The following is a 16,148-nucleotide window of genomic DNA, read 5'->3' on the forward strand; positions in this document are numbered from 1 at the left end:
AAAAATGGTTAAAAAACAGAACTTGACATTTCTCCGTAAACTACCTACCATCCTATTGGGCATGTGTCTCTTTGGCCGTGTCCACATGGCGGTTATTGGTGGCTGTAAGCAGGGTATGCACATTACACCAGCCCAGTCTCTGAACAGATGTCTAAATGTTTAATGTGCACGGTGTGACACTCTGCCCTCTCTGTGCCATTAATGTCTCCATCTCTCTAATCAAGTCCTTCCAGTTCATTTGGGAACTGCAGATAACTGGACTATAATGAACCCCCCCACATTCTGGCCGGAGGACTGACTTATGTTTTGTGAATCGCTGGCCTTTTTTAGAGCCAAGGTGTTATTAAGGGCATTTCTTAGGCAAAGAAAAAGAAAAAAAATGAGAGGAAGATCATAACTTTAAATGAGTGTGAAGGCTAAAATCGGGCGGAGGAGTTCCTAAGAGACGATTAAAGGTGCACGTTTTTCCACACGGAGAGCTTATCAACCCCAAAGGTTTTGGTTTTGTAGCATAGAAAATGAGGTTGTGTGTTTGGAAGAAGTTCAAACTCTGTTATTCACTTTGTTCGAAACACAAAGTACCACAGAATATTATATGCATGCATATTAAAGATGCATGATCTGGACAGTGGGGGGTTGGATATTAAAAGCCTGAAACAGTAAAACGATGTTGATTCTCAGTTAAATTGTGTAATTTTCTTTTCCTGTCATTTATTATTTAAAAACTGCAGAGATATGTGGGGATTTTAAGTTTAAAAAACAACAAATTATATTTTTTTCCTTCTAACATTTACATTTTTATCCATTACTGAAAGTTTATTACCGTTAAATTACCTAGCTAATTATGAAAGCTCTGAAGTACGATACAGGTGTACATTTGAAGCTTTTTTCACATTTCTGTCAATCAGTCAGCCTTTATTTGTGTAGCACTTTTCATAATTAGAAACAGCAAGTGCTGCACAGCAAGATAAAAAAAAAAGTATTTTGTCAATTAAAAGTGACAACTTTGAACTTTTAACATTTTAGAGCAAGGACATAATTTCTTAAATTAAGTCAATTTATGGCTAAAAAATAATTAAAATAAAAACATATAAAACTTTTTTATATGTAAACTATATATAGATATATAGATATATATATCTATATATATATATATATATCTATATATATCGATATATATATATATATATATATATATATATATATATATATATATATATATATATATATATATATATATATATATATATAATTGTGTCCTATCTTTCTGTTGAAAGTGTATTTTAGAAATAAAATACTAACTGCTTTGTAAAACAAAGAATGTCGGAATATTGTTTAACATAAAAAGTCCTTTCTTTTTTTTTTCTTTATTGACAACAATAGAGTGTAACGTAGCGTACCTTATAACACACATTAGGAGTGTCTCTCTGTGCTTTAAAGGAGGGGCCCGGGCTTCCTCCTTCATCAGTTAAGTGCAAGAGGGCATCTTCATCCAGAAGAGGCGGCTTTAATCCATCGCTCATTCATCTGGTTGATGATTTTTCTCCATGATTATTCTCCATGATTATTCTCCATGATTATCTTCCTCAGGATCTTTCAGGATATTTTCCGGTCAGCTGATGCCCAAAATCCACGCAGGGGCACAAACGAAAAATATTAATTCCAGTAAAAATAAAAAAAAAGACTAATAATAAAACCTTCTTAAATTTAGCACAACACTCATGTAGGACACTTTGAATGGAAACATACGTATTGGTAAGCAGTAGCCATGGAACGATTCACTTTCCTCATGAGTTCAGTGGTTTAATATAGGGTTGGTTTTAAAAAGTGAATTGTAGCATCGCCAACATATATATGCCTATATTTAAAGTTACACAGAATTTTGCAAACACTTTTTGAAACCTGGGTTAATATGCTCATTTAACTTTAAGTTTACAGTTATCACTCAATTATTATTAACAAGAACCTTGGACAGGTAAACAATAGTGGGACACCATTGCAGAATTCTGTTTTTCACACTTACCAATTTACCAAACCAGATTTATTTTATTGTAATTGACAGAAAAAAAACTTTCAGAATGCAATTGTCATTATGAAATAAGTAGACAATTCTGTACTACAAAATGTGAAGTTGGCAATAATACCACGTTTAAAAAAGTTATTTATTTTATGTTGTGAAAACTACAACTTTACAATGTTGCTGAAAAAGCCTACATAAAGTGATATTCCTATATTCCAAAAAAATGTCAAACTTAAAACTATGCTTTATAACTTCATTGTTGTTACGCTTATTTGTTTTAAACAAATAAATAAATACATATTTATTAAGATAAAAGATTTCCTAGACTACATCTAAACCGGGGACATCTTAGTCCAAAAGTTAATCTGAAGTCAGACTTTGTTTCCTAAAACGCTTTATTTTTGCTTTAATTTAACTGTTAAGATAAAAAACCTTGCCACTAAACATGTGAAGTGTGCTGCAGATGCAGATCCCTGTTGTTGGCACTCGATAAAAAAAAAGGAACAGCCTGTAAGAACAAATAGGTGGAACGAATAGATACCATGAAAGCCATGACTTTCATGCCGATTTTATGAACGTTTCCACTGGGATTTCACTTGTGAGCCACAAAATACGGATTAAAAAATGTAAGTTGTGAACCAGAAAAGGTGAAGTGGAAAGTTTAATAAAGGCAGACCACTGCAAGATTTTGTGAAATTACTACTCAATGAACAAAGCAGCCATTTTTGAGACAACCTTTAAGAACACCTTATATTAGTTAATAAAATACTAGTAATTGAAATTTTGCCTGAAGGAGGCATGGAAAAATGCATTAAAGCAAATGAAAAAAAAAATATTTTATGAACTTCCTTAATCTTGTTTAAAGATGAAAAATACTAAGATAAGAAATGTTTCCTTTTAGCAAGACAGTTTTACCATCTGAAATAGTATTGTACATGAAAAATTAACCACTTTTTACTAATAAAATAAAGAAGAATAAAATTGAATCATAATGTTTTTAAATTGATTAAAATTAAAACTTTTATCGTTTACCTTTAAACAACAGGAGGCTCTGTAGTTTAGCAAAAGTGTTTTCTCAAGCAAGACTGACAGCACATAAATAAAAAAATACAAAAATACTACCAACCTTCATCCAAATGTGGTAATGCTAGCAATGCTAGCAATAAGCTAGCCCAATACTATGCACTAAGCTCTCAGGTTTTTTCAAAGCAAGATGGCAGCGCACAAACAGGAAGTAGCTAAACCACAATGAAAGCTAAAGTTGAAGTAAGCTAACCAAAGTGTGTTACCCTTTTCAATTCACAGACGAAGAAGTACAGGGTAAACTCTGTAGTACAGGTTTTATATGTTTACAACTTAAATACTATTACCCTTACCCAAATGTGGTAATACTAGCAATGCTAGTGAGAAGCTAGACCATTACCTGGCACTTAGAACTCAAATTTTTTCTCAAGCAAGATGGCAGCGCACAAACAGGAAGTAGCTAAACCACAATGAAAGCTACAGTTGAAGTAAGCTAACCAAAGTGTGTTACCCTTTTCAATTCACAGACGAAGAAGTACAGGGTAAACTCTGTAGTACAGGTTTTATATGTTTACAACATAAATACTATTACCCTTACCCAAATGTGGTAATACTAGCAATGCTAGTGAGAAGCTAGACCATTACCTGGCACTTAGAACTCAAATTTTTTCTCAAGCAAGATGGCAGCGCACAAACAAGAAGTAGCTAAACCACAATGAAAGCTACAGTTGAAGCGAGCTAACCAAAGTGTGTTACCCTTTTCAATTCAACGATGGAGAAGTATAGGGTAAACTCTGTCAAGGTTTTTTACATTTACAACATAAATGCTATTAACCATACCCAAAAGTGGTAAGGCTAGCAATGCTAGCAAGAAGCAAGCCCAATACGACGCACTAAGCACTCAATTTTTCAACAAGCAAGAAACACAGAAACAGAAAGTAGCTAAACAGCAATGAAAGCTAAAGTTGAAGCAAGCTAACCAAAGTGTGTTACCCTTCTAATGAATTTGTTTATCATTTTAATGTTGTTTTATGGTTTGTTTGTTATAAATGTGTTTTTTTTAACCAATTTCTCAACGTCTGTAATTATAGTTGCTATAGAAAGATGCTGCATAAGCATGATTCGTCAGAAACAAACAAACGAACACCTCTATTGCGTTTTCCTGCCTTTCTCCCTGCTTTTTGAGACAAAGTACAACCTTCATCAAGCAGTCCCAGCAATAATAGTGCTGTCAGCGTGTCCACTGTACACATTCGAGTCCCATTTTAAATCAGTTTGTCCAAACCTCCCAGTAAACACAAGGCCATCTATTCGCAATAACTCAGAAGACAGCTTGTAAATGATTCCAGAATAATTTGAAAATGTATTGATCGGAATTGATTGCCACTAAAACCGGTTAATACAATTTGGTCCAAAAATATATCTCGCTGCCAATATTCATAATACCTGTCTAGCCTTTCTCAGCACACGGAAATCCATTTCTATCAACTTGATTTAGAGAGAAGCCGGCTAAATAAGAGAACCTAGTTTTCCAGCTCTACTAGCAATTTATCCGAACACCCATCCCCGCTTGATATATGACGTTCTGCCGTAATGTGCCACAACGCAGTATAAATCACAACACCTTTGTGGGCCATCTGCAGACCAAACACGTGTGTTTTTTTTCTGCAAACTTACAGATCATCCAATGCTTTTTACCTTTTTTTTTTTTTTTTAAAGCAGAAAATCATGTCTTGCATTTAAAGGTTCAAAATGAGCTGCTGCAGTCCTGCTAAAAACTCTAGCGCAATATTTCTTTTCCCCCCTAGAGGAAAAAGAAAAAAAAATGACTGAGTTGAGGGGATTCATGCATCATGGGTACTTTATTTGAGTTTATATAGAGAAGGATCCACACTTGTTAAGGAATAGCATAAGGCAGTAATACTTAACTGACAGGGGACGGATTAAGCAGCTCGGCTAGTGGCAGGGGGGGGGGGGGGGGGTAGGTGGAAATGGTCGGCGGTTCATAAATAGCTGCATCTGGTCGCAGTTAATAGCCACAGAGTGTGTCCGTCTCCCTGAGATAATGTGCGACCTCTGAGGATGCAGATCGGACTGAATCAGCGCGGCCTGGAGCATCACCTGACACAAAGGAAACACCAGGGAATTCAGCGAAGAGCGGACGAAAACTGATGTTTGTAGGAAATGTCAGACGGTATCGCGCGTGTGTAAAATTATGCATAAAAACTTTAGAAAAGTAAGCATGAAAAAAAAAAAGATTGTGTTTCTATTATGTGGAAGATTTCAAATGAAAAGCTTCCCTGTCCAGTAAATCACAGCTCCATCTAAGTTGACAAACTGCAATTAGCATTTATTTAGTATTTGCTCCTCAAAAAAAAAACAATAATTACAATCAACAAACAATTTTTTTAGATGTTGATTTCTAAATGTATTATATAAATATTTTCTTCTTTAAGTTTTAATTGAAGTCATGGACTGTTTCTGTTTGTTTTTAAATGTGTACGTTTGACTTTTATTCATTTATTTATTTAAAGCCCATTGAGTCTGCAGTAGGAAGAATGCTCTATAAATAAAAATTAGTTTAAAAAAAAGGGTTATATGTGTACTGTGGGGTGCTGTTTGTAAAGTTGCGTTGTGAAAAATATTAACAGCAATGTTTTTGATTATTTAGCCTGTTTTAGGAGAAAAAAACGGATTTCATCGTTCAAATGCATATTTTCACATTTTAACGCATCCACGCATCTTTATTGGGTTTTATTTAGTCGCCTCACTGAAACGCATAGAAAAAAGTTCAGTAATTGGAGGTGATAATTGTTTCGGTTGTACATCAGGCTTAATCTGAATGGGCTTTGTACTTATTTGTTTCAACGAGCCCAAGAAAAAAGCAGATGCTTCCATTTCGCCAAACCTGCCTTTTATAGTATCCATCTTTAGCGCTCCAACAGCCGTGTGATTTTCCTTCCTGTTTATTATCTGCAGGTCGAACGATCATCCTGTCCACACACCACATGGACGAGGCCGACATCTTGGGCGATCGCATTGCCATCATCTCCCACGGGAAGATGCGTTGCTGCGGCTCCTCCATCTTTCTGAAGAAGAGCTTTGGCAGCGGTTACTACCTCACGCTGGTCCGAAGCGGCACAGAGGTCATGACGGCGCAGAGAAGTGGCATCATCTCTGGCATCGCAGAGGAGAAACCAACTGTAAGTTTGGGTTTTTTTTCATAAGCTTTCAAAGATCAACATTTTGCTCCTGAAGTCTTGTAGCATTTCTGTTGATGTCTGGCCTCGTGGCGAAACCCTTTTCAAAGAACTCAAGCTCTGGACTTTCTGTTTTATGCAAATGCGATTTGTCAAATTTGTGCTGGATGCCGTCCAAAAATTGTTCATAAACGTGATGCTACAGACGAAAACTTTTAGCGTCAAATTTGAGCTTCTGTTTCTTTTCTTTGACAAGGAATTCATCAATTTTTCCAGACAAAGAAAAAAAAGGTTTAGCGTTTTTTATCTGGGCTAACTGTGGTTTTAGGCATCTTGGTCGAGTGTAAAGCTTCAATGTTTTGGGGTATTTAGTTAAGGTACACTTGAGCAGGGTTCAAGACAGTTTTTACTTGTGAATGGTAGTAGATTTAGTTTTTATTTCAGGCTCTTAAAGAAGCTTCTTTTCTGTTTTAGACAAGAACAGGGTTTCTGTGTGGCCAAGTACATTTAATATTGGTTGAAAATAGATTTATATTGCTTTTTTTCTTTTGTTAATGTTAAAAGATACAACTTCAGGTATACTTACACAATTTTTATAAGATACTAACCTATTGTCACCGCGCGAGTGTGTGTGGGGGGTTGGGGGGCTTTTCTTTTTCCTAGGGGGGGCCTGGCAAAAAATAATTGAGTAGCACTGATCTAGACGTTCGTTGTTAAATTAATTCCTGACAAGAGTTGGTTACTATGTTTAATGGTAACGCTGATAAAACCTTTCTAATTCCCTGGTGGTCCACAGGAGTCAGACTGTCCTTCCAGTAGCAGCCTGGATGAAGATCGTGGGTGTCAAAGCTCGGACAACTCAAATCCAACAGGTACAAACTTTAGTTTGGTTGCTATCGTTTATAAAGACTGTAAATTCATCAGTTCTTTATGAACAAAAATAAATGGATTTGGAGGAGACTGTATTTTTTTTTTCCCACTGACATACTGTGCTTTGGTTTTATTAAACTGAAAATTGACTTTATTACTTTGGTGACTTCATTGTTCACAGAGACAAAACACAAAACACAGCTCCTGCTGCTTCCATCACATTGAAATTTGATATTTACATTTGAGTCAAAATGCGCTCTTTGGATAATGGTCTATCAAATGCGGCGGTGCATTTTTCCTCATTTGGTCTGAACAAACAGGCTGGAAAACACACAGCGGTGTACTTTTTTTCCACTTTTTTTCTTTTTTCTTAACAAACGCATCTGTCTGAGGTGTAAACCAGATCTGTTTGCTCCTTCATAAAACTCAGAGCCAGTGGTTGTTAAGCTTCAGTAATTATGTATGAGAGGTTCAGGATCAATAATGGATGTGTTGTGTTCTGCAACGCTGTGCGGATTGATCCTAGCTAAGCCCGAGCTTCAGCATGAATGAGGCAAAAGAGTCGCATGTTCTCTGCTGCTTCCAAATGTCGCATAATCAGATCTTCCCGCCATGTTACAGGCTTAATAAAAGATTTGATTAGTGATTCCAAAATACTATTTGAAAGTGGATATCCTTTTAGGTTCGTTTAATTACTGCAAAAAAATAAATATACAAAAAAAAGTTACATGATAGTTAATTTGATATAAATAGTATCACTTAGAAAAGGTTTTTTCCACAACAATGTTCCGGAATGTTCTTATTTACCCACTGTCTCAAATTTTAATCACACATTTTTAACATGTTGTAACTGTATTATAAAGAACTAATTATGAACAAATTAGAAATTATTTTAACACATTAAGTATTCATTCAAAAAGATTAATAACAATAGATGAGTTATTATCTGCGACGGAGTATTAGGGCCACCAAAAAAAAAAAAATTAGAGCCACCAAAAAAAAGAAAAGTAAAATTACGAGATTTTATCTCGTAAATTTAGGAGATAAAAACTCGTAAATTTACGACTTTTTATCTCATAAATTTACGGCTTAAAATCTCATATATTTACGAGAAAAACGTCATAGATTAAGGAAAAAACACCGAAGTTGTCCGTTTATCGGAACCTCGCTTGAAGATGAAGTATGTGGAGCCTTTTGTGAAGCTTCATTTCCGGATTATTATAGGTTTAAAACAAAGAAATTCTGAACCTTTTGGCGACTCAAAATCAGATTAGTTTCCGTGTAGCAGTCTTTCCGGGGTTCAGTGTCAGTAAAGCGGAGTTTAATATGTAAAATAAGGAGCTCAGAGACACGTTTGGGTGCAGACAATCGCTGCAGCCTTTATTCTCCTTTTCATTCACATATCCTGAAGTTCATTTGTCTCATTACGTCATGAACCTGTCATCCCAACACCAATGCGGAAGTAAACAGTGTTACAAACGCCCCCTCCTGCAGATGAAATGTCCCGTTTCAGCATAAAACAATAAAGAGGAATGAAAATAGTGTTTTATTTTAGCTTTGGAACGTTGAAAATGCCAAAAAAAAGTGCTCCTCCTTTTGTGTGACGGAAGCGTCACACAGACGTAGAGTCTTGCCTTTGGTGGAGGAAGAAAGGATTCAAGCGAACAGCTGCAGGGACACCGACGACGTCTTCATCGGGCTGCAGAGATCCTGCAAACCAACCATCAATAAATAAAACTTTAATGAATCGTAAATCAAACAAATGACCTTCAAGACATTTGGAACGTTATCAATAAACATTCAGCTCACCTGTTCAACAAAGTTTAGTCGGTCTTCTCTGCGGCTGCACGGCGTTCACCTGCTGCTCTGCATGCTCACTTCCACTGTAATCTCCTAAAATTACGAGTTTTTTCTCCTAAATTTACGAATTTTAATCTCCTAAATTAACAAGTTTTTATCTCCTAAATTTACGAGATAAAATCTCGTAATTTTACTTTTTTTTTTTTTTTTGGTGGCCCTAATACTCCGTCGTAATTATCACCATAAACCTTTTAAAAAATTAGTCAAACTTTTCCTGCCAAAAGTGTTTTTGAGATTTTATAGGAGGCAGCCATTTTGAAATGGGCAGGAAAATATATTTCACTGCCTCTAGTGGAATGATGATGAATGGAAGTAAACATGTACTAAGTTATATACAGTGGGTTAATGAGGAAGGTTTGGATCATGATTATGAGATAGGCGTCACAGAAACGTGTGTATAAAAAGGAAAAGAATGATTGAATAGGGTTAAATAGTAAGAAGATTTCGGTTTTTTGAGTTTGTGTTTTGGAAAAACCTTTCATTCTGGCTTTGTTTGGGCAGATCTGAAGCATGTGACTCAGTTTGTGAGGAGGCATGTTCCCGAGGCGGTGTTCCTGGAGAGCATCGGTCAGGAGATCACCTTCATTCTGCCCTACGCCAGAGCCAGAGATGGGACCTTTGCCACGCTCTTCCAGGAGCTTGACAAAGTCATGGACAAACTGGGCTTGACCAGCTATGGTGTCTCTGACACCACGCTGGAAGAGGTACATGGAACGTGGGGCTGCATACATGTAAAAGCTTTGAAGTGGGAAGCTTTTTCACTTCTTTGGATTTTCTTTCCGACCATGCTGTTTTTCCTTCTCGTGATGTGATTCAGAGAGATTGATCCTTCCAAAGAATACTAAAGGTGCGCTACGATGGAGACTCCCTCTGAGTACGCCTTTTCAAACACAGGCTTAAAATCGATTGGATTTTCAGTGATAAAAACTTTGATATCTACTGAGATGAAAACTTATCCATTTGTGCCACAATTGTGTAAATAAACAGATAAATAAAGTAAAGGGTCTGGAAATTCGATGTATATGTGTATATCTATATATATATAGATATATGTATATATTTATATATATATATATATATATATATATATATATATATATAGATATAGATATAGATATAGATATAGATATAGATATATATATCTATATATACATGTGTATATATATATCTATATAGATATATAGATATATATATACATGTGCACATTCGGTTCACAGTGGGGCAGTGGTTGGCGCTCTTAACTCACAGCAAGAAGGCCCGCGGTTCAAGTCCCGGCTGGGGGTCATGAAAAACACAACATAAATGGGGACCTTTCTGTGTGGAGTTTGCATGTTCTCCCCGTGCATGGGTGGGTTCTCTCCGGGATCTCCGGAATCGAAAATGAATATATACATAAATGCAGCATAAATTATATATGCAGCATAAATTATTTTCATTGTCGTAACATTGGATTTTACGTTCTATTTTTAAATTCAACCCCTTGTCACAAAGAGGTGCCAGATGCAATTCCAAAAATAACCACTAGGCGGGTGTTACTCAAGCAAGCTGATTCTTAATCCAGTGCAACTTTGTGTCTAGTCTGGTCTTGAAATCGTTTACATTATTCAAAGGAGTGTATTGTCTACGACAATGACTTACTTGCATTTTTTTACTTTTATTTTCAAGGTCACAGTGGGGTCGTGGATTTTGAAAGGTCTTATAAACTTGAATCAGCATAGCCAAGCTAACTTATCCATTCATTTAGAAAATAATACAAAAGTTTAGGGTTTTGATATATTGCTAACTTTATACTAAAGCAGTGTTCAGAATTTGTACAATTATTGCATTTAGCATATGCATTTTGAAAAACCTGGAGAGAAATCCCTTACAATCTACCTATATATTTGTAAAATTTCCTCTCGTATTTTAACAGTGTAAAGCCATCTGATGACATGATTTTAAAAATCGTAGCCAGAAAATTATAAATTATTAAATATTTATTTTGTTGCTACAAAACATTGCATGAACAAAATCATCAATATTGGTATTTTGTCCTTACCAGTTTTGTGACCACAAATTAATATTTTGTTCATTCAAGTAAATAAATTAATTTGTACAATTTAATCTATTTCCAGAATTCCTTATAATCTATTTTACCATAAAATTGTATTTCTTCTGTACAATTGAAAAAAATTAGTGGCCACGAATTATTATTTTGTTTGTACAATGTATTTATTTTATTGGTAAAGCAAATGATAAGAGGCCTTGGGGCCGAAACGATCTCATTTGGCCACAAATTTATATTTCATCCCTAAGATTCAACTTCTTCATTGACACTTTTATTTTATTTGTATGATTGACTTTTTTGTGGCCAAAAGTTAGTATTTTTTATATAGAATTTAGGTTTTTCATGGCCACAAATTTGTATTTTGTTTGTATAGTTGAAATATTTCATAGCCACTAATTACGATTTTATTAGGATTTTTTTTATTTTTGGCCACAAATTCGTATTTTGTCCATACGACTTAATTGTTTCGCAAGGTTGTACTATTTTGTGGTTATAAAAAAAGTATTTAATTCATATGATTGAACATTTCATGGCGATGAATACTATTTTGTTTTTATGATTTAATTATTTTGTAGCCACAAATTAGTATGTTGTCTCTATGATTTCAATTAAAAATTACCACAGCTTTAGAATGATATCTTTGTAAGATTTCCCCTTTTTTCTGGCCACAAGTTACTATTTTGTGTATACAATTTAATTTTTTTCATGGCCACTAATTATGCTTTTTATTTTATGATCTTTAAATAGTTTTGGCCATTATTAGTTCTTTTATACATACAATTGAATTTTTGATTTGTGCAGTTGTTCTATTTGTGGCTATTTTATCTTATAAATTCACGAGATAAAATTTCGTAAATTTACGAGAAAAATTCATAGATTAATGAGGAAAACCCCCCAAAGTTTTCAGTTTATCGGAGCCTAGCTTGAAGATGAAATATGTGGAGCCTTTTGTGAAGCTTTATTTCCGGACATGTTTAAAAACAAAGAGATTCTGAACCTTTTGGCGACTCAAAATCAAACTATTGTCAGTGGAGCCGTCTTTCCGGGGTTCGGTGTCGGTAAAGTGGAGTTTCATATTTAAAATAAGGATTTTAGAGACACGTTTGGGTGTAGGGGACTGGTGCAGCCTTTATTTTCCTTTTCATTCACAGAACCAGAAGTTCATTTGTCACCTTACGTCATGAACCTGTCATCCGAACACCAATGCGGAAGTTAACAGTGTTACATACGCCCCCTACTCCTGATTAAACGTCCCGTTTCAACATAAAACAATAAAGTTGAATGAAAATGTAAATGTAAGACTTAAAATCTCGTTTTTTTACTTTTTTTCTTTTGGTAGCCCTAAAACGCCGTCGTAATTTTGTGGTAACGAAAAAGTATTTTTAAATAGACGGTTGAACGTTTTGTGACCACGAATTTGTATTTTGTTTGTAGGATTGCGGCTACAAGCCATTATTTTTGTATGATGTTAACATATTGGCTCCATAGGATTAAAAGGAATACACAGATGTAAATAAAATAATTGCTAATATTGTGCACTTTTTCAAATTTGTCCACAATTAAATGTTATACATAGTACATTTGTAGCATTATAGACCAACTCTGCTTCATTTGTAGTGGCTTCATTGCTTTTTTCTTTTGCTTCCGCTTACATCCCCATGACCCCATGTTCCAATGTTTTTTTTTCTTGCTGCTCAGATTCAGATATTTCCTTGAAACATCAGCTTAGCAACAAACCAAACTTTACCCAAATGATTTCCCGATTGTTTAGAAGTACAAATATTATTAGCAGAAATAAATAAGGTTGGTTTTGCGATCCTGCTTTGATCAAAACAGACTACAAGCTGGAGGTTTGTCAGACAGAATGTTAGATCAGAAAGCTGAGTAACTGCTGGCTGCCGCTCTTCATGTAACTCAGACATTTGCCAGGCACTCTAAGCCTCCAGGCAATGTGAATTATTCTTTTTGAATTCCAAAATTCAGCCACAGTAAAGGCCCCCCCCCCCCTTTCCTTCTTCCTCCCATGTTTACTTTTGAAGTCTACACATACTCACATACAGCCTCAGACAATGGTAGAGGTAAGTCAACAGCAGCCAAAAGTCTTTTGGTGGAGCTTTGTGTTGCATTCACATAAAATACATTTCAAAAACAGTCTTTGCATATGATATGATAAGCAAGGGGCCGTGTGACACAAAATGATGATAATTGAGGGTTAGGAGCGCTCGCTTCTCCCCGGGAGGCCACTTGGCAGGCGTTTGGGTAAATGTTAGTGCATCAAGGGAAATCAACAACCACTTTTTGCACGCCGGTCTGCTTCAGAAATCGTTGGTGAAAACAAACAATGACAGTCGGAACATGATTAACCTTTTTTACTCATGTCATGCCTTCTTTTGCAGATATTTCTTAAAGTAGCAGAAGACACGGGAGTCGACAAAGAACTATCACGTAAGACGATTGAGATTTTCTTTGGAACATACTAATTTCTACCAACAAGTATAAACATAGCAAACCCTCTTCTTTTTTTTTGTTATTTTTTTATTTTTATAACCTGCGCCATTTGTCTGCTTGCAATATTTTGTTCATGGATTCTTTTAGTTCTCAGTTTGTGATCATTTGTTGAAAAAACGGAAATTTGTCTGCGTAAATGGGTTTTCTTGCTCATAAAACGAATGAAAACTGTGAAGGAAAAACCCTTAACCCTTACATTTATGGTGTTTAAATTCATCAAGTTGTATCTATCTAGAAGTATCACCAAGCATATATATATATATATATATATATATATATATATATATATATATATATATATATATAATTTAATGATAAAAAATAAAAGATGTATATAAAAAAAAGATATATATATATATTTATCGTATATATGTAACATTCGTAAAAAATATTTTACTTGATTAAAGTTAAAAAATAAACAAGAAAATATTTAGAAAAATATTAGTTTGTGATATAAAAACTTTTTTACAAAAAACCTTTGACTATAAACGTTAGACGAAAACATGACTGTATGATCCGCCCCTTAAATTCTTAACAGGAAGTACCCACAGGTTGCAATAAGCAAAAATCCCGTAGACTTCTATAAATAAATAAACAACAACTATGCAGAAAATACAGTATAATCACTGTGTTTAAAGGTGTCGTTGACAGACTTGAGTAGTTTTAGTGAAACCTTCGGGCACAATTTCACGGATATCGGTTTGACCGACTTAGCACACTAAAGTTGGCATCTCCCGCCAAATTAACACGATTATGTTAAAGTACAAAGACATTTTCGTTATTCCTTTCCCATCAGGTTTTTAAACTTTAAATAAAAATAGTTAATTTTAATATATAGCTACATTGTTAATAATTTCTTATCGTTATTTTGAGTCCTCTGTACTCGTCAGAAATGTAAGAAAATTTAAGATAATCCAGTCCTTAAAAAATAACAATTATTATTCAAATCAAATTAAACTTTATTTATAAAAAGTGCTTTTTCATTTTACAATGAATTTAACAATTAAAAACAAAACTGAGGCACAGAAATTATATTTTACCTTCCACCCTCCTCCCCCTTTAACATATATAACTATACTTCTTGTAAAAGAAAGTTACTAAAGAAATGTATTGGCCAAAAAATTGTAGTTATCCCGGTTACACATGTAAATGTGCAACATCAGAGACAAATGGCAGCTCAATGACAAAAAAAAGGGGGAAATAGGAAGAAATGTAGACGCATTTACAAAAAATGTTGCGTTATAAAGCATAAGTTAGTCAGTTAGCTGCAAATAATGAAATAATTAAAGGTGTAATTTAAAATTACAAAAAAAAAAATCCTTTTTCGGAAATGATAAATCAACAAAGAAAAGGTCATTTTTTTGTTTCTTTCACAATTTTAAATTTCTTGTTTTTAGTTTGTCTAAACTTCCTCCAAAACATTTTTCCTTTTTTTTTATCCTTTGCTGAAGATTTTCAACTTTAATTCATGGCATTGGTTCATGTCCATAAAATATACCTGAGTTTGTGCTTTTTTAGAGTAAAATATTACATCTTGCAAGGCAGGTAGCTACCCTTATTGTTATTTATATCACTAAATTGGGTCAAGCCAAAACAACATATCTTGTGTGTTTTCCCTCAGCAACAAAGGAGCCAGTGGTGAAAGACTATAAAAAAGACTCCAGAGAATCCAAGAGGAGGAGCATGTCCAGGTTTCATGGCAAAGCAGCCAAAGGCAACACGAAGGATGGCAAGTCTCTCCGAAATGACACGTCAACACTGTCACGCAAAAAGAAAAGCCTTTTTCTCTGTTAAAACTGCTCTTTTCTTGCAGAGTTAAAGAAAAAGTTGTCCAATAAAGTAGAAGGTGGGTGTTCACAAAGTAGTTGGCTTCTTTTAACCCTTGTGCTATCCTTGGCACTTTAACATTGGGAGTTGGGTCATCTAGACCCACTAGACAGTGCTCTGAACCTTTTTTCTTCAATGATTTGTGATCTTCACTGGTGTCCATGGATTACATGAAATCTTTCCACCCTTATCCACCTTTGTCATGGTAGGGAGAAGACGTCAATGTAAGGGGGGGTCATCTAAGATAGCACAAGGGTTAAAACAGATTTTCTTTAGCTTTTTTTTTTTGAGCAGCTACTAGAAAAAAGTCAAAAGTTTTGGGGATTTTTTTTGGTGAATGCTGAGTTTAGAGATTAGCGGATGAAAGAAGTTGCTACTTGATCAGTTACTTACAAATATTTGTTTTGATGGCCAGACTTTAAGAAGAGCGCCAGTGTCAACGGAAGGGGATCTGTGGTCATCACCGGATGGAAGCTCATCAGACAGCAGTTCCTGGCGCTCTTCATCAAACGCTTCCACCACGCCCGACGAAGCCGCAAGGGACTCATTGCCCAGGTAATGGCCTCAGTCTGTCACATTGATGAATTGAGGGGTTATACCTATGCGCTTGCATGGGAGGATCAAGGTAGGATTGTGTGAAATACATGTTGGCGTCCAAAAATCGCTCGCTGACACGTATGATCGAGTGGGCTAATTTAAACCGGGGAGGGAGAAGCCATCCGTCTTGATGGAGTCAATACCGCTGGAATTTAAGTTGTAAAAGAAAGGCATTACATAAATGGTGGAAGGATAC

The 16,148-nt window shown here is 35.1% G+C and overlaps 1 protein-coding gene across 5 annotated transcripts in view; it reads left to right on the forward strand.

Moving 5' to 3' along the window:
* LOC101164844 (phospholipid-transporting ATPase ABCA1) overlaps positions 1 to 16,148 on the forward strand; it is a 238,054-nt gene that overhangs the window by 110,894 nt on the left and 111,012 nt on the right. For all 5 annotated transcript variants that reach the window (XM_078936178.1, XM_078936179.1, XM_023965796.2 and 2 more), the window contains exons 21-27: positions 6,023 to 6,246; positions 7,040 to 7,115; positions 9,475 to 9,677; positions 13,417 to 13,465; positions 15,150 to 15,257; positions 15,342 to 15,374; positions 15,771 to 15,910. In XM_078936178.1, coding sequence (XP_078792304.1) covers positions 6,023 to 6,246; positions 7,040 to 7,115; positions 9,475 to 9,677; positions 13,417 to 13,465; positions 15,150 to 15,257; positions 15,342 to 15,374; positions 15,771 to 15,910 — 833 coding nt within the window. The remainder of the gene's footprint in view (positions 1 to 6,022; positions 6,247 to 7,039; positions 7,116 to 9,474; positions 9,678 to 13,416; positions 13,466 to 15,149; positions 15,258 to 15,341; positions 15,375 to 15,770; positions 15,911 to 16,148) is intronic.

This window comes from Oryzias latipes, chromosome 18 (genome assembly GCF_053564925.1).
Source record: "Oryzias latipes strain Hd-rR chromosome 18, Olatipes_Hd-rR_3.1".
In the NCBI taxonomy this organism is placed as follows: Eukaryota; Metazoa; Chordata; class Actinopteri; order Beloniformes; family Adrianichthyidae; genus Oryzias; species Oryzias latipes.